At 44.0% G+C, this 18,905-nt stretch overlaps 1 protein-coding gene and 1 long non-coding RNA gene across 15 annotated transcripts in view; one reads left to right on the top strand and one right to left on the bottom strand.

Annotated features, from left to right (window-relative positions):
* LOC137445593 (poly(rC)-binding protein 3-like) overlaps window positions 1–18,905 on the top strand; it is a 618,838-nt gene that overhangs the window by 596,058 nt on the left and 3,875 nt on the right. For 6 of the 14 annotated variants that reach the window (XM_068147436.1, XM_068147437.1, XM_068147433.1 and 3 more), the window contains 2 exons: window positions 3,242–3,411; window positions 9,437–12,862. In XM_068147436.1, the coding sequence (XP_068003537.1) occupies window positions 3,242–3,411; window positions 9,437–9,785 (519 nt within the window). In that variant the 3' untranslated portion in view covers window positions 9,786–12,862. The other 8 variants (XM_068147444.1, XM_068147446.1, XM_068147443.1 and 5 more) reach the window with 8 other exon arrangements.
* LOC137445596 (uncharacterized) lies at window positions 12,863–18,632 on the bottom strand. Its single transcript, XR_010988436.1, has 2 exons — window positions 18,265–18,632; window positions 12,863–18,083 (listed from the first exon to the last, which is right to left on the bottom strand). It is a non-coding gene; the product is annotated as an uncharacterized lncRNA (long non-coding RNA).

Consider the following 18,905-nt stretch of genomic DNA (forward strand, 5'->3'; position numbering starts at 1 on the left):
ACTGAATTCTTGCTGCCTAACTAGAATTTAGCTAGGAGATTGTGAATGCTCTAGGCTGACCCACCTAGGTTACAGATCTCATCGGAGGACTTTTAAGCACATACAAGTGGCAGTCTCTTGAGCAACCTAGCAAGTGCCTTCTCAGAGCTGTAAGGATACAAGTAGTCCCAGGCAGTTCCTCTGGTTTGAATGACACAACAACAGCCACATCTGTGAACTGGACTGCTTGAAATTCTTCTAAATTATACATTGTTATATATTTTTGCATATTTTTTTACACAGGTTTTAATAGATAGGAGTGGACCTAGCACTGCCAGTTTTTCTGTACATTGCCATTCTGGTAGGACTGATTTTGCTTTCCCCACACTGGTCATAGAATCATAGAATTGTCAGGGTTGGAAGGGACCTCAAGGATCACCTAGTTCCAACCCCCCCTGCCATGGGCAGGGACACCTCACACTAGATCAAGTTGCTCAGAGCCACCCGGTGGCATACTCTAATGAAAATACAAACCCTGCCACTGGTGCTACCACCTGTGCTCCAGGCACTCTTCTCACCTGCTTCACCTTCACTGCCTGCAGACTGTGGAGGTCAGTGAGACTGAGGTATAGGAAGCAGGCACTTAGGGATCCCTGTGCTGCTACCACCTAGCACATGCAGTCACATTCATGTGTGCACAGAGACAGGTTAAAGGATTCCTGGTAAAGCTCACATAGGTCTTCTGCAGTGCCATGTAGAGTTATGTGCTAGGACAGGTCCTCAGGATAAGGACAGCAGACAGAGTCCTGCTTGAAGAGGACCAGGTATCCTATGTACATGTTTCCTGGAACCTCATTTTTCCCCCATTGCAGGTCTCCTCTTGTGCTTGTCTTGGCTACCCAGGTACCTGCTCTGGCTTTCTGCCTGTCCCTGAGTGTAGAGCAAGGATTATGCTGGCCAAGGTTTCATCTTTTGATAAAATGTCTGGCCACTGAATCCGTCTCTAGCAGACCTTTAAAACACTGATAATGGAAGGTAACACCAAAAGAACCCTTGAGATCTAGGGACACAAAACTATGTCTCTTCCTACATCTGCTTCTGCCTGCAGTTACAGAGCTGTAAATCCCACTGACTTGAACAGGGCAGTACCTGGCCAAGCAAGGGCCACGTGTCCCCAAGGAGGTCAGGGTCTGGTCTGGCAGCACACAGGGACAGTGCAGAGCTGCACAGCAGCAGTATCACAGTATCACAGTATAACTTAGGTTGGAAAGGACCTCGAGGATCATCGAGTCCAACCTATCAACACAGACCCCATGACTAGACCATGGCACCAAGTGCCACGTCCAATCTCCCCTTGAACGCCTCCAGGGTCGATGACTCAACCACCTCCCTGGGCAACCCGTTCCAATGCCAAATGACTCGCTCGGTGAAGAACTTCCTCCTCACCTCGAGTCTGAACCTCCCCTGGCGCAGCTTGAGACTGTGTCCTCTTGTTCTGGTGCTGGTTGCCTGGGAGAAGAGGCCAACCCCCTCCTGGCTACAACCACCTTTCAGGTAGTTGTAGAGGGCAATGAGGTCACCCCTGAGCCTCCTCTTCTCCAGGCTAAACAATCCCAGCTCCCTCAGCCTCTCCTCATAGGGCTTGTGCTCAAGGCCTCTCACCAGCCTTGTTGCCCTTCTCTGGACACACTCAAGTGTTTCAATGTCCTTCTTAAACTGAGGGGCCCAGAACTGGACACAGTACTCAAGGTGTGGCCTAACCAATGCAGAGTACAGGGGCACAATGACCTCCCTGCTCCTGCTGGCTCCAGCTGTGAGTGGCCAGCCTAACTTCCAGCAGCTGCTCCCAGCTGGCTGCTGCCAATGGTAGTCAGTCTGGCCTATGTTTTGTATTTGTCAGCACCATGGCACACTGTCATCTTCTGCCACAGAAGACAGTCTGATACCGAATTGTAGCAGTAGAACAGTAGTCTACCTGGACTTCAGCAAGGCCTTTGACACTGTCCCCTGCAGCAAACTCCTGGCCAAGCTGTCAGCCCATGGCTTGGACAGCAGCACTCTGCACTGGGTTAGGAACTGGCTGGAGGGCCGAGCCTGGAGAGTGGTGGTGAATGGTGCCACATCCCACTGGCAGCCAGGCACTACTGGTGTCCCCCAGGGATCAGTGCTGGGCCCCATCCTGTTTAATGTCTTTATTAATGATCTGGACGAGGGGATTGAGTCCATCATCAGTATGTTTGGGGCAGGTGTCAATCTGTTTGAGGGCAGGAGGGCTCTGCAGAGGGACCTTGACAGGCTGGACAGATGGGCAGAGTCCAACATGATGGCATTCAACATATCCAAGTGGCAGGTTCTGCACATTGGCCACAACAACCCCATGCAGTGCTACAGGCTGGGGTCAGAGTGGCTGGAGAGAAGCCAGGCAGAAAGGGACCTGGGGGTACTGCTGGACAGTAGGCTGAACATGAGCCAGCAGTGTGCCCATGTGGCCAAGAAGGCCAATGGCATCCTGGCCTGGATCAGGAATAGTGTGACCAACAGGAGCAGGGAGGTCATTCTGCCCCTGTACTCAGCCCTGGTTAGGCCACACCTTGAGTCCTGTGTGCAGTTTTGGGCCACTCAGTTTAAGAAGGACATTGAGACACTTGAACGTGTCCAGAGAAGGGCAACAAGGCTGGGGAGAGGTCCCGATCACAGCCCTACGAGGAGAGGCTGAGGGAGCTGGGATTGTTTAGCCTGGAGAAGAGGAGGCTCAGGGAAGAGCTTATTGCTCAGTACAGCTTCCTGAAAGGAGGTTGTAGCCAGGTGGGGGTTGGTCTCCCATGCAACCAGCACAAGAACTCTCAAGCTGCACCAGGGGAAGTTTAGGCTCAAGGTGAGGAGTAAGTTCTTCACAGAAAGAGTAATTGGCCCTGCTGCCCAGGGAGGTGATGGAGTCCCTGTCCCTGGAGGTGTTCAAAAAAGGATTGGATGTGGCACTTGAAGCCATGGTTTAGTTGTCATGAGGTGTTAGGTAATATGTTGGACTTGATGATCTCTGAGGTCTTTTCCAACTTTATTGATTCTATGATTCTATGAACTTGATTCAAAGACCTATGACCATACAGCCAATGGACTGCACTAGTGACTCCTTCCAAACAGCACAGCAAAAATCTTTTGATACTGATCTCCTTTGTGACTGTTTTTAGCAACATGATAAACTTCAGTTAGGTGGTTTTTGCTTGTGTCTGTGGCACTAATCTCAGTCTTTGTCCCACTCCAGTTAATAGGCTGCATAATTGGCAGACAAGGCAGTAAGATAAATGAAATCAGGCAGATGTCAGGAGCGCAGATCAAGATTGCTAATGCCACAGAAGGCTCTGCAGAACGACAAGTTACAATCACAGGATCCCCTGCAAACATCAGCTTAGCACAGTACCTCATTAATGCAAGGTAAGTTTGCTTTGTGAGTGATAATGCTTCTGCAAGATTGCTTTGTCTGCTCTCCAGCAAACACCTGTCCTGGAGAGATCCAGAAGGTTGCTTTGCAGTATCCGATTTTGCATAGCAGTATTCAGTTCCTAGTGATTTGTAAAGCCTGTGTCATTAGAACTTGGGACTGCTGTTGGTTCATATGCAACAGAGTTTCACCTGGTGCAAGTCCAGGTACAGCTTGAACAATAAAAGACAAAAGAAATCTGCACAATCACATTAGCATCCATCTAAAATGACAAGCAAATTCTCTCCAAGAAAATGCTTTCCACAGACCCTCACTGGCCTAAGTGGCAAATACAGTGGGACAAATTGCCAAACAGATTTAATGTACTAACTGGAAATGGCTCCTCAGGGCCACTGACCTTTGGGTGCTATAGAGGCACAGAATTTATTTGGTGGGTTTTTTGTAGAGACAGCATCACAACTGTTTTGAAAAGCATTCCCTAATGGGTCAGGGTGAGAGTCTCTCTGCTTCACCAGTGGCAGAATTAATGGAAACACCACTGGCTGTTCAGCTAAGGCACTGTGACAGCTTAAATCTCTCTCCGTGATGATACGATTATTTAGATAGTCTTCTTAAGAATGTGCAATGGCCAGAGTGTTCCCTTGTACGCTGAGGCAGCATACTGGGGGGAGGGGGGGGCAGTATCTATGTATTTCATTGCCTTTTTAAATTTTTCTTTTTCTTTTTTTCTTTCCCTCTCAAAATACTGTGATCTGAATCAAGCATTGTGTTTAACTATGTTTGCTGTTAAGGGAGTAGAAAAGATGTGATTTTTATGTGTGGAGCAGATGTACAGCTTCCTATGGTCTAACCTCCTCTCCAGCCCAGTTCTGTCGTGCACCACTAAAAGCCACTGTACACCTCTTAACGGAGGAAAAGGATGTTTGTGCAGCTCTGTGCTACAGTAGACAAAACTGCTACTCTTTGTAATTCAGCTTGAAAGTAGCCTCCTAGGGAAAGGTATATTGAGGGGGTGGTGTTGTGAAAGGTAAAGATAAGCCATTTCCAGAATCCTAAAAACAACCTACAGCTCTTTTTTGGTTGATGTTCTTTGTAGCAAATATAAGTCACGTCCATAAGCCCTGTGATCAAATAAAAATGTGTTCCCTCCTTTAACCCTTAAGGATATGTTCTTCTCTTGGTGTTCAGGGATTCCCCACCCATCGAGACGAGAATAGACCCCTTCATTTTTAGTTGCACAAACACCACATGGCATGCCTCTGGATCTCAGAAGATAACAATTTAAGACCTTCAAGACAGCTAAAGCATGCAAATAAAATAAGGCACTTGCTAATGGAGCTGCAGTGAGCCGCTCACCAGAGACAAACCTCTGTTTGACTCATTTTAGAAAAGCCTGTGAACTCTCACACTTCTGTTCATTACTGCTTAATGAGTCTTTTGATGGAGTGGGATATATGTGAGGTCCTTTAACATACTTTTGCAAAGAAGAAAACTTCTCAGCAGTCACATACCACGGATACTCTCTCTATACTCTGTGAAACCAGAAACAAAATATTTCCTTCCTGCTGAATTTCTAGACAGAAGTTGCTTGTTACCATCATCTACAATAAACCATCATCTCTTACTATGTACCATGTATTGAAACTGTGTTTAGATGAAGTGACTTCATTTGTAAATGAGGACTCTTAAAGTGATGTATAATAAATTAAGCTCTAAGGTAACATAGGACATTAAGGTGACTTTTTAATTTTAAAAAGCGACAATGTTCCAGATTTCTCCTTTCACAAGAGAAATTCCTGTCCAGTTAGGTGCCACTACTGCAGCAGTGCCAGCTTGCAGTTGCACTGGAGGAAGAATCAAATGTTCAGGCTAGAGGGAGGTCTGCTTTAGCTGAGGTTTAGGTGCTCAGGCAGGTTTCTGAGAGGCAGATCAGAGCTGATGCTGCTGTGCTGGGGGAAGAATTCAGTGTTTGTCAGCCCTAACCCTGCCACCAGTACTGCCATTTGTTTTAAAGATGTTGGCATGAAGTAAGCAGTGTTGGGGAAGCGCTGAACAGAGTACCTAGAGTGCCCCAGGTATCTCACAATAGTAATTTCAATAAAGAAAATCATATAGGCATTAAGGGTAAGGTGGACTGTTTTTTCTTTCCTCTCCTCCACAAGATCTGTTGTTCTCTTGGATTTGGTTTCCAGAGCTAGAGTTTCTACATAAATCAGTGTCTCACAGAAGCACAGGATGTAAGGAAAATAAAAATCTCTCCACAGTACTTCTGAAACCTTCTGTGCGTATCCTTAAGCTACCCTCCAACCAAAGCTGCCGTCTGTAGAATAATTCCCTGAATCATTTTAAGACCTTTATTGAAATCTGGTGTCAAATATGTACATAGCATACTCTAAATTGTAGATCTATAAATACATTGATTTGATATCGAGACAGAGACTTAAATCTTTCTATAGTATTGTTTGGATTCTCTATTGATTACCCAGCACTGACTTTTGTGTCCTGGATTGTTTGCAGTAGAATTGTCTTACTTTCATGTGCAATCTCTTGTCTCTTCACTGGTCTCTGCTGTAGTAACTGGATTTTTCATTATCCCATCTTCTAGTTTTTGTTAAGAACGAACTGTCATTTGGCTCCCCTGTGTAATATTTGACTTTGAATTGTAGATGAATTGTAGCCAGCAGCACTTCCTCTCAAAGATTTTGGGTTTACTGCAATTTTGATGAGAGGTTCATTCACAGAGCTAACAGAACTGCCAAAGCCACACTCAACCTTTAATTCCTGTCACTGTTTGGGGGGTAATGCAGGATGTAGCCTTCACTGTATATATTCACAAAGAGGTGTAAAATTTGCACCATTATATTTTGCATGAAGGCTGCCTCATCTGCTTCCACATTCAATTCTGTTCTATTTACAATTGGTTTGGAAAACTGCCACTGTTGCAGGACAGCTCACAGCTAACCTGACATACCTTCACCTTCCGTGTTGTTACTGGTAAGGAATGTGAAGCAGAGCAAATTATTGCTTTAATTGTACCTGTGTGAGTACAGCAGATACAGGGAGTACACCCACATTTAGCCTGGGGACCCAATTCTCCCTGCCAGTGTAGGAAAATCTCAGGCTCAAATAGACCCCGTGTCGGTAAGGATTGTTTTGTTTTGTTTTGCTTTGTTAGTGCAAGGTAAGCAAATTTGGAGCCACTGAAACACTGAGCCCTGCATAACCTTTCTATATGCCTCCCTCCCATAATAATAATACTGAGTTCAAAATATTTAAAGATCCTACTGAATTTTTCAGAACCTACTAAGACGTCACCACGTAACTCCGGCACCCCCAGCTGAGAATGTGCACTGGAGCTGGATACACCAATTCAGTATTCCTGATATAAATCCCACTGTGCAAGTAGATTGCAAGCAGCATAGCTAATGGTGCAAGGATGCCCTGTTTTCCACAAAGAGCAACTCTGCTGCAAGGGTCAGCAAAATCTGGGAGCTGCTCATCCATGGGGACAAACACCGCGGGGTAGGAAACCAAAGCTTTACCTCCTATAAACAGGTGCTCATTTTACGCACCCACCCTTCTCCCTTCCCAGCCCCTCAGAGAAGACATGCACCTCCCAGCTCCCCAGGAAAAGCCACTGTGACCGTTTGAGGCTGTGCCTTTAAGAAAGGCATTCAGCCATAGTGTCCCTTTCTTAAAGGCACAGCCTCAAACGGTCACAGCCACCAAGCATTTAATACTCCAAGAGAGCTCTTTCTTTTATGGGGAAGAGTGGAGTTTGGTGCTCAGGTATTTCCCCCTCTCCTCCCTGCTCCTCTCCCCAGCTCAGACTTGCTTCAAGCATCCTTTAGACTCACGGTCAGCAGCAGTGCTTTGGAAAACTTGAGTCCAACATCTCCATCTTCTCTGTAGCGCTTGTGTCTTTGCCCTTGGCACAAAGTGGGCAGGCCTTCTGGTCACTGTGTTTCTCAGCCACGAACAGACTAGAGGCTGGTACTCTCAAAGCTGCATGTAAGTCTAAGGTGAGGAAAAGCAAGGCTCTTCTAGGCCATGAGCAGAGCAGCCCCATTCCCTTCCAAACCTGTAGCCGGGCTACGGTTGCTCTCTAAGCCTGCGCACCCAACCCCTAGCACCAACAGGAACCAGCACAAATCCTGTGCTGGGAAGCTTCCACAGGCCTGGTAGGACCTGATAAGGACCTGGCAGGTCTTCTGAATAGCCAGGCAGTCAGCTTACTAGCAATCCACTCTGGGAGGGAGAAGCTGCTGCAGCCTCTCAGCTCAGCTCAGCTCAGGAGAAAGCCGAGGAACCTGACAAAAGAGTAATTACTGGGCAAACAAACAAAAAACCCAACCCAACCAACCAAAAAAACCCCAAACCAAACTCAAAAAACCCCAAACCAATAAACCCAACCAAACCAACAAACCCACTTGGAGTTACTACATGTAGAACTGTAGCTAGGCTGACATTCCTTACAGCTGGTTACATATAAACTGCATCCCAAAATAGGTATTTAGGTTGTTTGCCAACCCAAAAGCTGCAACAAGCACAGCAAGTGGAGAATTGAGCAGGGTAGACATTTTGTCACAACAACAATGCGTCCTTGGGAGCACTGTATTTTCATGTCTAAAAATGTACCGAAAAGCCTCAGCACGTGGGCCAACCTCATCACACCTGCCAGTGGGTGGCAGTTAGACGTGAGGATCAGCAGCCTCCAAGGAGCCTGTGGTGGCCTTGGGCAGGGAGGTCGGGTTCAATCCACTTCCTGGTGCTGGTGGGGTCCGTCTGATGATATGTATGTTGTATCCATGCAGTACCTCATCTGTCAGATGTTGTTAAGCTCCCTTTTTATCTTCACTGTAACTGCTGCCACAAGCTCAGAAAGGGATACTGTTGCTGTGGAAACCAGGGTGTTTTTCCTCCCTCTCTTTTCTTCTCCCCCTCCCCCCCTTTTTTTCTTTTTGTTGCTAATTTCCTTATAATTAGATTGCATAAAGATTTTGTTGTGCTTTTAAAGAAACAAACAAACAAACAAACAAACAAAAAAAGCCTGGAGACATTAGAAACGGAAGTGAACGCTGGCTAATCAGGTTTGTGTATATGACAAAGTGCGCAATGACCTCACAGTGAAGTGAAAAACAAACAACTAACTTTCAAAATAAATGAATGAATGAATTAATTAATTAATCACTAAGTAGGTAGATAAATAAAAATCACCCCAAAACGAACAAGCAAACAAACATCCCAAAACCAAACCAAAACGACCAAAACGGTACGCCTCGGATGAAAGCAGCGAATCCTCGCTCAGGCTCCTCTCGTCCTAGCAAAATGACAAAAGGTGCCATTTCCTGTCACAAAAATTGACAAATTGAGAAATGAACAAAAATTAACTGGAAAGAAAAACAAAAACAAAAACAAAAACAAAAACAAAAACAATAAAAAAAAACAAACCCCAAAATGAACAAAAATAATTGCTGGAAAAAAGAAAACCCCCCGCGTCCCCCCTTGCAAAAATACTGTAACTCTGACAAGCAAAATTCACCGTTATCAGTGCTGGGGAGTAAACCTCATAGTTACTTTTAAGTTTTCTTTTGTGTTTTGTTTTTTTCCATCTCTTTTGCCATTACCTGCATTCCTTAGATTTCCTTTTTTCCCTTTTTTTTTTTTTTTTCCTATGAAAAAAATAATCTACCAAACCCCCTCCATTTTTTTTTTCTTTTCCCTGCCTTGAAAGAACTTTGGTCTCAATGACGTTTTCCCCATCAAATCATGAGAAACCCTTTTGTTATTTCTCTTCTTTAACACATAACATGTTCCTCCTATGACCCTCATTTTCCCTTTTTTTTCTCTCTCTTTCCCCCTCTCCTACTCGTCTGTCCACCTTGTCCACCGATCTAATCCTGACCTTTCGTGGTTGCTGTCCCTCCTGCCATTCCTTCCTCCTCCTCCTCCTCCCTGCCCCACCACCCTGGCTTGAACCTTCCCAACCTTTGTTCCTCTTCCTCTCTTCGTTTGCAGCTTAGAGATGGCTAAAGTCAGCACCCAGACCGCTTCCGTCACGACCCCTGTTGACCTCAACATGAACCTCTCTCAGTCTGCCACCCCTACCTCCACCCCCACCTCCATGGCCGTGCTGGCGGCCGCCTCCGCCGTTACCGTCAGTACCCCCCCTCCCCTACCAACTCTGCCAACCACCCACTATGCCGTTCCTGTCTCCAGTCTGCTTGGCATGAAAACTGTCCCACTCCTGGCACTAAATGCCGCGGCTGCCGCGGGGGCCACGGGGAGTTTGTCCGCTTACACTGCCAAAATTCCTTCGACGAGTGGGGTTAAGAAATCTGACCGCCAGAAGTTTGCTCCATATTGAAGGGATGAGACACAATGCAAGCTTTGCCAGCTCTACCAAGAGTCTCTGGTAGATCCTAGTTATCAAGGAAACAATACGGCATCTCTTATTTTTCTGTTCAATCGCTAGTGTTAACTGCTGCCGACTCAAGTCGTCTTCCGCTCTCCATAACAACTAACACCCAGGCACCACCTACCAACTAGTTCCAACAGCAGGCGGGTGCTAGCCCCAGGGGCTTTCCCTGACGACACCTTCCTGATGCTGGGGCCACCGCTAGGGCTGGCCCTTCGGCAGCCCTGCAGCACAGCCGGGCTGCCGCCATCACAGCAAAGAGGCATCTGGAGAGAAAAGGCACATAAACGAGGCAAAATCTGGACAGCCAGGTCTCTACTGCCAGGTCCCCCCTCCCGGCTCCAGCAATGCTGCCTGTCACACGAATACACTTAGAGCCCCTTCAAGGGATCCCTCCAACTACAAAACAGATGGGCACGGCCGATGATTATTTTTCTCTTGCTAACTGCCTGCAAATGTGGCACCTGTAACGATTGCTAATGCCCCTGAAATCTCACGCCAAGTGCCGGCGCCGTTGGTCATTCTGTTGCTCTCAACAGATCTGAAGACTCCCCATCTTCCCTGCCCAAACACCTGCCTGTGAGCAAGAGGTCAGGGTTAGAAATTACCAGACCCCGGGTGCTTCTACAGACACCAAATAATGCTTTCTGGTCTGAGAACTGCTAAATTAAAACTATTAGAAGACAATAAGAAATAGTGTCAGGCACCTGTGCCTTCCCACTTAATTCTTTTAAAGGCTGCAACGATTTTCCTCCAGTTTTCAAAACACACTCCTTTAGTAACAGGTAGCATGCTCCTCCTTTTGCATTCAGATCTTTCACTCATATATACCAAGTAAGTACTTATTTTTGCAAGTACTTAATAGTAGATAAGAGTCAGACCATGCACAGTCACTTAATCCTGCTACCCCTTCCAGCATATCATAGCATCATAGGGGCTGGAAGGGACCTCCAGAGCTCATTGGGTCCAAGCCTTCTGCCAAAGTAGGATCACCTAGGGCAGGCCACACAGGAACACATCCAGGTTGTCTTTGAAAGTCTTCAGAGAAGGAGACTCCACAACCTCCCTGGGCAGGCTGTTACAGTGCTCTGTCACCCTCACAGTATAGAAGTTTCTCCTCATGTTGAGGTGGAACTTCCTGTGTTCTAGCTTATATCCACTGTTCCTTATCCTAGTACTGTGGTGGTGCCACTGAAAAGACCCTGTCCCTTTCCTCTTGACACCCACCCCTCAGATAGTTAATATAGATGTTAGCACGATTCCCCCTCAGCCACCTCCAGACTAAACAGCACCAGTTCTCTCCATCTTTCTTCATAGGAGAGATGTTTAAGTCCTTTAATCATCCTCATAGCTCTTTGTTGGACGCTCTCCAGCAGGTCTCTGTCTCTCTTGAACTGAGAAGCCTAAAACTGAACACAGTATTCCAGGCGTGGTCTCTAGACTTGTTCAGCCAAAATGATTTGGTTTTGTTAGGTTTCTGTACAAAATACATCCCTACTGAACTAATCATGCAGTTGGGTTGTATTTTAAGTATGGGTAAAATCTAGCATTAATCAAAGAACTTGCAGAGATTGCTGCCCAGACAGCCCTGTAGTGAAGCACTCAGAGTAATCAGAACCAGAGACCTAACTTCAGCCCAGTTTAAAAGAGCTGGGGGCTGCAATGGCTGGATACTAGCTGTTGGAACTAGTTTTTAACTACATTTCCTGTTTGTGCTTTATTTTTCTTTTTGTTTTCATCCACCTTCTTTTTCATTTCTGTTGCATAACCCAGTAATGCAATATTGCTTTCCTCTGCACCTCTGAATCCAGAATCCCATTAGCCTGCCATATTCATCCACCTTGCACTCCTTGGACACAAAGCTTTAACAACTGAACTGTATTCAGTGCATTTTAATATAAACTAAAAACACAATGAAAATGCAATACTTTTTAAAACATGGTATTTCAAAGTGTGTGATGATGATGATGATGATGATGATTATTGTATAGGGCTAAGTACTATCTCAGTATTTTGTGTCTCTCTGTATTCTGTGGGCTTTGATTCACCTTAGTACCTTTGCACTAAGTTTTGTCACTGTAACCGTTTGTAGAACTGCCACTGTTACAGTTTGCACTTATCCAAACTGGGTTCTTGGTTGGTTTTGTTGTTTGCTTGGATTTGGCTATTTTTGCCCTCTTGCCCCCCTCCCTTTCTCTTTTTTTTGTTGGTTGTTTTGGTTTTGTTTGGTTATTTTTTCTTTGTTGGGTTCCCCCCCCCCCTTTGTTTTGGTGTTTGTATATAATGATGGAAACACTGGGAATGATGTCAAGGTACCTCAGCTATTCAACAGCTCTAGAGAACTGCTGTACAATTGTTCTGGACTATTGTAACTGTTTCAATAACTGACATTTAAAAACAAACAAACCAACACCACCACCACCCCCCAACCCCTGTGTGAGAAAACTTGCCTGCACTGAAATGCTGTTCTATGCTGGTTGTACTCAAGTGTTATTTTTTTAATAGTGAGAAGTTGTTTTTTTCTTGTTTTCTTTTTCTTTTCTTTTTTTTTTTTTTTTTTTTAATTTTCTTTGTGTTTGTTTTTTGGCCTTTTGTATTTCCTTTTGTTTTCCTTGGTTTCCTTTCTACATTTTAGGCTGTCTTCAGAAGTTACTGGCCTGGGGGCTCTGTAATGTATCTCATCATGCCCTAGTGCATTAGCCACCAGACAGGACTTTCCCAAAGCCCCATGAGACAATGCTTTCTATGGACTAATCTACAGAGGAGTTTCTGCCATTTCTAACTTTCTTATTATTCTGAGACATCAAAAGAAACGACTTCCTTTACTCTTTAAGCAACTGTGCTTCCTAACTCTTGTGTTGCTTTCATTACTGTTCCAGTTTTAACGCTGTTGTGGCTCGTAACATAGAGCAAAGGTATTTTCAGGAGTTCAGTTTTCATTGGTGTTCATGCTTTGGCTAATAATCTGTATGAAAGCATGGGCCATTAGTGTTCTACACCACTGTATTCAGCTTGAGACTCGACAGTAAATTACACAAGACATTTTTATAAGTCATTTCTTTTCCTGATTTAAAAAGTACAAAGAAAAAAAACCACAAAAACAACAACAAAAAAAAAAACACTACAAGAAACGTGGTAGCTTTGTGCATACAACTGTTGTGTTGTTTAAACTTTGTTCTTTGTAACCAAGTTGCTAATTTGTCATTTGAGAGAAACTATTTTATGGCTTGTCAAACTAAGATCACAGACAAATTGCTTGTTTTCATTAACGATTAAAGGTTTCGTATCACCACGTTTAAAGGTCCCAGTGCTCATTGGGAAAGAGTGTAACAACTGTGCCACGCTGGCAACGTTAGAAAGCACATCAGCCCCTCGCCAGGGATGATGAGTCCTTTCATCATTACATGGAGACAGGTTGTGTAATTAGTGGAGTAAGCAGTGTTTCCACAAAACCTTATCTGTTTCCTAACTCTCTCGGAGAATTTCTCACACTACATAGAAACAACAGAATTTAGCTTCTCACTATAAGAAGTCACTGGTTTGTGTCTCCTGTTTTACCCACCCTGCTTTTAAGATCAGATACTGGGGAAAGAAAAACAGGAACAAAAGAACAAACTTGGGTACTGAGTACACTATTGGTAAGACCCTTCATATTTCCCCATTCCCAGCAGCACTGTTCCATGACAAGGCTTCTGAGCGGCACCTTTCACCTGCCAGGAAACTAGCATGACAGTTTACATTCAAATCTGAGAACTGGCCGAGCTGGCCCAGGGGAGGTGTCTCATCGTGCCCAGAGACACTGCTTTAGCCATTTGCCTCCTCCTCTGGATCTGCTGAAACACTGCAGCCACAGCCTCCAGGTTTCTCTTCACAGGAGAGTGAGAGTGGGGCTGGCTGCTTGCATACAGCACTTCTGCCCACCTCTTAGAGCACTGGCAGTACTTTCACATTTACTGCTTTATCCTCATGAGAAAGCAGAGGTTTGGGCAGTGCAAGCGACTAGCATCTTTAATGAAGTGAGACTAATGCTGTAACCTCCTTCACTACTCATTCCCAAAGGCAGGAAACATGCACTCAATATGAAAGTCACTGCCCCTACAACTATGAGTTTCCAAATGAAAGAGAACAGAATAGAATAGAACAGAATAGAACAAACCAGGTTGGAAGAGACCTTTGAGATCATCAAGTCCAACCTATCATCCAACATCATCTAATCAACTAAACCACAGCACCAAGTGCCTCATCCAATCTCTTCTTAAACACTTCCAGGGACGGTGACTCTACCACCTCCCTGGGCAGCCCATTCCATAGCACAAGTTCCACCCCTAGTATGTCAGACACCAGTTCTGGTTAGTATTCAAGCAGCTCAGGTGAAAACAATACAAAGTATGAACGCTGGCTGTAACAATCAACCAGAATGAAAACAAACCAAGTTAAAGGTATTCAGCCACACCACCTAGTTCATTGCTAGTGCAGTGTTTTCACAGAATCACAGGTCAGTAATAGTTGGAAAGCATCTCCAGAGATCAGGTTGCACAGGAATGCATTCAGGCAGGGTATTGAAGTCTCCAGAGGAGACTCCACAGCCTCTCTGGGGCAGTCTGCTCAAGTGTTCTATCACCCTCAGAGTAGATTTTCCTTAGTTCTCCCACTTCCTTCTTTCAGTTCTCAGATGGAGTCAGAAGGCATCTATGACCAAAAGGTATATATTTGTGCCAGTCAAGGCTCCCAGTAAGCTAATAGCATAGATCTCACTTATGTTATGAATGTAGGCACCTTGTAAGGAGCCACAGCCTCATCAGGCTGCACTTGCAAAGCGTTTCTGCAATGTTACACATGACAGTCTTAAAGCACTCACTGGACCCCACTCATCCAAACTAAGAGTCCTTGTTTTCTTCATTTTTGAATACCCAACAGCATGAAAACCAGAGCACATCACTGGGATGGAGTAGACACAAATCCACTTTCTACCATAGCCTCCTATCTCAGCTAAACGTGCTGCTGAACTTGTTTTTAATGTACTCAGAACAGGACCTTCTCGTTCTTGTGAAAAAGTCACATATGCTCACTAATGCAATTATTTTACAGTGGCACAGCTTCTACAGAAAGGACTGAAATTGTTAGGCTGTTCATCTCAATCACAGGAACTGTACATTCAAAGGACAGCATTGAGAGGAGCGATTTGAATACAGAACACATTTTAGGTCCTCCATACGCGCTGTAACAACCAATTACAGAAGACATCAGCTCCCCTGCTGTATTTGTGGAAGAAGGATCTGGTTTCAGTATCTACAGAAGGGAACTGCTCATTTTTTTCCCTCCACAACTAACAGGCCAGGATAGTTCTAAATGAAGTGAAGGACACAAGTTTAAATGAAGGCAAGCACTGAAAGACTGCTTCAAACGAGATGGAAATTATCTCTTGGTCACAGTGACACTTTGTAGAGCTACAAAGTATGTAATTGCCGTTCTTGCCACCAAAGCATACTTCCTCCATGGTTCCAGAAGGGACACAGGAATGTTAATTAAATCAGTTTCTGCATCAATACATGTGTTCTGTCACTCTAACAAAAGGGAGTTTCTGAAACACTCTGTGCTCACACTATGGCTTCTAATGAGAGCCACAGCATGACTCCTCTGGGTTAGGTGTCTGATTCCCTAGTGCAAGCTTTCTTGATTATAAGAGGAAAAGAAAATATTTTAAGTGCTGGGAATACTTGAATCATATGGCTGCTCTCATTAAAGCTATTTCTAGCTCAGTATTTCTAAGATGATGAAATGCAAAGAATTTAATTACACTGGCATGTAATTAGCAGAATTTTTCTCCCCTCAGATGGGCTTTATTGGCATGGGGAGGGACCAAAGCTAATGGTCTTTTTTTCTTTGCAATTCTGAAGCTAAATTCAAAATGCCATGCTCTAGTGGAGAAATGAGAGTCATGCTAGCAAACAAGCACATTGTTTGTTGTTGCTATTTTAGTTTGGTTTGGTTGGTTCCTCTGTACCAAATGCAGATCTTCTTCCACGTCTACCTCTAAGTCATGACTTTGAAGCCTCTTTTCTCCATGGCAGGAGAGAAGGTAGCACACAGGTTATCATTTGTGATTGATTGCACTTGTCAGAGAATAGCTAACTACCAAGAACTTGAAGTTGCAGCTGTAGTCAGTTTCTCCTTGCAGAGCTGCTACTTGAACTCCATTTCAAACACACATGCATGCCTGCACACACCTATTGTGTCCCTCAGAAGTCACTTAGCAGTTTCAAAACCACTGAGCTGGAGGAACCACAACTATTTGTTAGTGGCATGGAATTCCAGTTCTTAAACTTAAGCAATGCAGTATTTATTACTGCATGAATAAATAAGGATTGCAAATGCTAAGCCTTCCCTCTTAATCCCAATTCTTCAGTTTTCTGCAGATTAGAATTAAATAGTTCTCAACTCCACTAGGGCAGAGAGTTAAAACTTCACTTTTAATAGTGGCTATGTACAGAGCTAGTCTCTTGGACTGCTTTGATCTTGATTGTTTGAAACTGGAATTAAAAGGAGTTAGTAAGTTATATTAAGAAAGCATATGTTCTTTAAAATAATTATTTTCTCTGGTTAATCATCTGAGTAGCTCATCAGAAGATCATAAAACTGTTTTCTGAGGACAGACTTAAGATATAAACGAATTATACGTGTGATTTTTTATGACACAGGAGATAATTTACTGGTGATAAATTAGCTTGACTATTCGGTGAGGTTGGGATAATTCCCTCTTTTGCCTTACAGCCAGGCTACTTCCATTGCTAAAAAGCAGGATGATTTCTTGCCCTCTTGACACATCATCACTGGCCCCATCGGATACAGATAGCAAAGTCACTCCTATCTCCTTCACAAAGCTCTCTAAATCCTTTCTTTCAAATGCTGAAAAAATGTACAGTTGTACACCATTAGCTGCTGGATACAACACTATTTGTGGATCTATGAGATTCTGCCAAGGAAGAAAGCACCAGCTACTAAACAAGCAAGAACGAGGGGCCAGTGCTGTCAGTTACTTCCTCAGCAATCCATAAAACCACTGCCTGGTCCATCATCCTTGGAGAGATTGATGACTTACCCAGTGTTTACTCCTGCCATCTATTTCTGCTAATTAGACCAGCCTGCACTGATTTGGATTTGAATGTACAAGCTCCCTGCACTGTAATTAAACTATCTGCCTTTAGCTTCTTACTTTAGATATCTCTGAAGAGGAGGGCAATTGAACTAACCCCCCTGAACTGTATTAATGCTCAGTTCCTTTCCTATTTATCTGCAGGAAACTGTGGTTTGCAGATTCATGTACAACATGAAAGTTATCAATACAGGTACAAAATGCAAGTACAAGTTACAAACTCAGAGATTAATGTTTTTCTACGGTAAAAACTCAGTGTAACCTGACTTCAAGCACATCTCTTTATGACATAAAGCCCAATGCAAGAAAATGGTTCTAAAGTTCAGCCTTAACAAGCCAGTGTGCTTTGGTGAGTGAGGTTGGTGGAAAGCAAAGACAAGCAGAGCAATGAGAAATTTCACTCTGAGGAGAGCCAAAGTGGAGAGTGCCTTAAGTTTTCTTTTGTCCATGTTAGTACTGTATCACCCTCTCAGCTGCAGCTTCTTTGTACAGTCATAAATGAACCTTTCATTACAGCATGATAAGTACTTTCTGCATTGATATTCAAATGTTTCATGCTGTAGAAGATAATTTTAGTTCATTTTTGGCCCAACTAAGTTTTCTCCAACTTGCCAAAAGATTGGGTTTTTTCAATGCTCTCTGAGTGTTTCTGTATTTCAATACCCTCTGAATGTTGTACAGCAGCAACAATTGATGGAAGACTGGAGGGTTGTGTCAAACATTTTAGCAGCAACAGCTACTCACAGTTATCAAACCCACAAAATGGCTGTAAGCCAGCACAAATGAGCAGGAATAGATGGATGTACAACACCTGCTCAGGACCATTGCTTGAACTTTTTGACAGCTTTATAAATAGTTGAATCCAAGGACTCAGGAAACCAGGAATGGTAAAAGACCATCTCACAGTATGGAAAGTGCTCCCACCACATCAGGTCTTTCTTGTCAAACAGGCCAAAACAAACACCTAGCTTCAGTTTTTCTTCTTGTTGCTTGGTTAATAAGTATCTTTGAAGCAGGTATCTAGAGTGCTTCCACAAGAACAGAGCTTGTTTTCTCCCTTTAAAGCCTCACTAACTGCTTTTCAAGCTAGATACCTGAAAAGAAAAAAAAAAACCAAAATGTTAAGCTTTTCCTGCACAATTTTACCTTTGATTAAAACTCAAACTATGTATTTATTTCCTATTTTTTGTAAGTCCTCTGCAAATTTTAACTTTTTAAAATATTTTCAAATGTTAAAAAAAAAAACAAAAAGCAAAATAGTTTCATTTCACTCACCAAAGCTCAAGGTAGTTTTGCTTTTTGTGCCCCAATCTTGTCAAGTGTGCTCGCTCCTGATTTTAGTTCATCTGTATTTATCAGACCAGAAATCAATTTTAGAGGCTCTCCATGTGCAAGATAATCTTCAGGGGAAAAAAAAATGTTATTCCTCTTAGAATAGAACAGAATAAATCAGGTTGGAAGAGACCCTCAAGATCATTGTGTCCAACCTGCCATCCAACACCACCTAATCAACTAAACCATGCAACCAAGCACCCTATCAAGTCTCCTCCTGAACACCTCCAGTGATGGTCACTCCACCACCTCCCCTGGCAGCCCATTCCAATGGGCAATCACTCTCTCTGTGTAGAACTTCTTCCTAACCTCCAGCCTAAACCTCCCCTGGTGCAGCTTGAGACTGTGTCCTCTTGTTCTGGTGCTGGTTGCCTGGGAGAAGAGACCAACCTCTGCCTGGCTACAACCTCCCTTCAGGTAGTTGTAGAGAGCAATAAGGTCACCCTCGAGTCTCCTCTTCTCCAGGCTAAGCAACCCCAGCTCCCTCAGCCTCTCCTCATAGGGCTTGTGTTCCAAACCCTTCACCAACTTTGTTGCCCTTCTCTGGACATGCTCCAGCAAGTCAACATCTTTCCTAAACTGAG

Source organism: Melanerpes formicivorus, unplaced genomic scaffold (assembly GCF_026170545.1).
Source record: "Melanerpes formicivorus ecotype bairdi unplaced genomic scaffold, bMelFor1.0.p_v2 SCAF_15, whole genome shotgun sequence".
NCBI classification, from domain to species: Eukaryota; Metazoa; Chordata; class Aves; order Piciformes; family Picidae; genus Melanerpes; species Melanerpes formicivorus.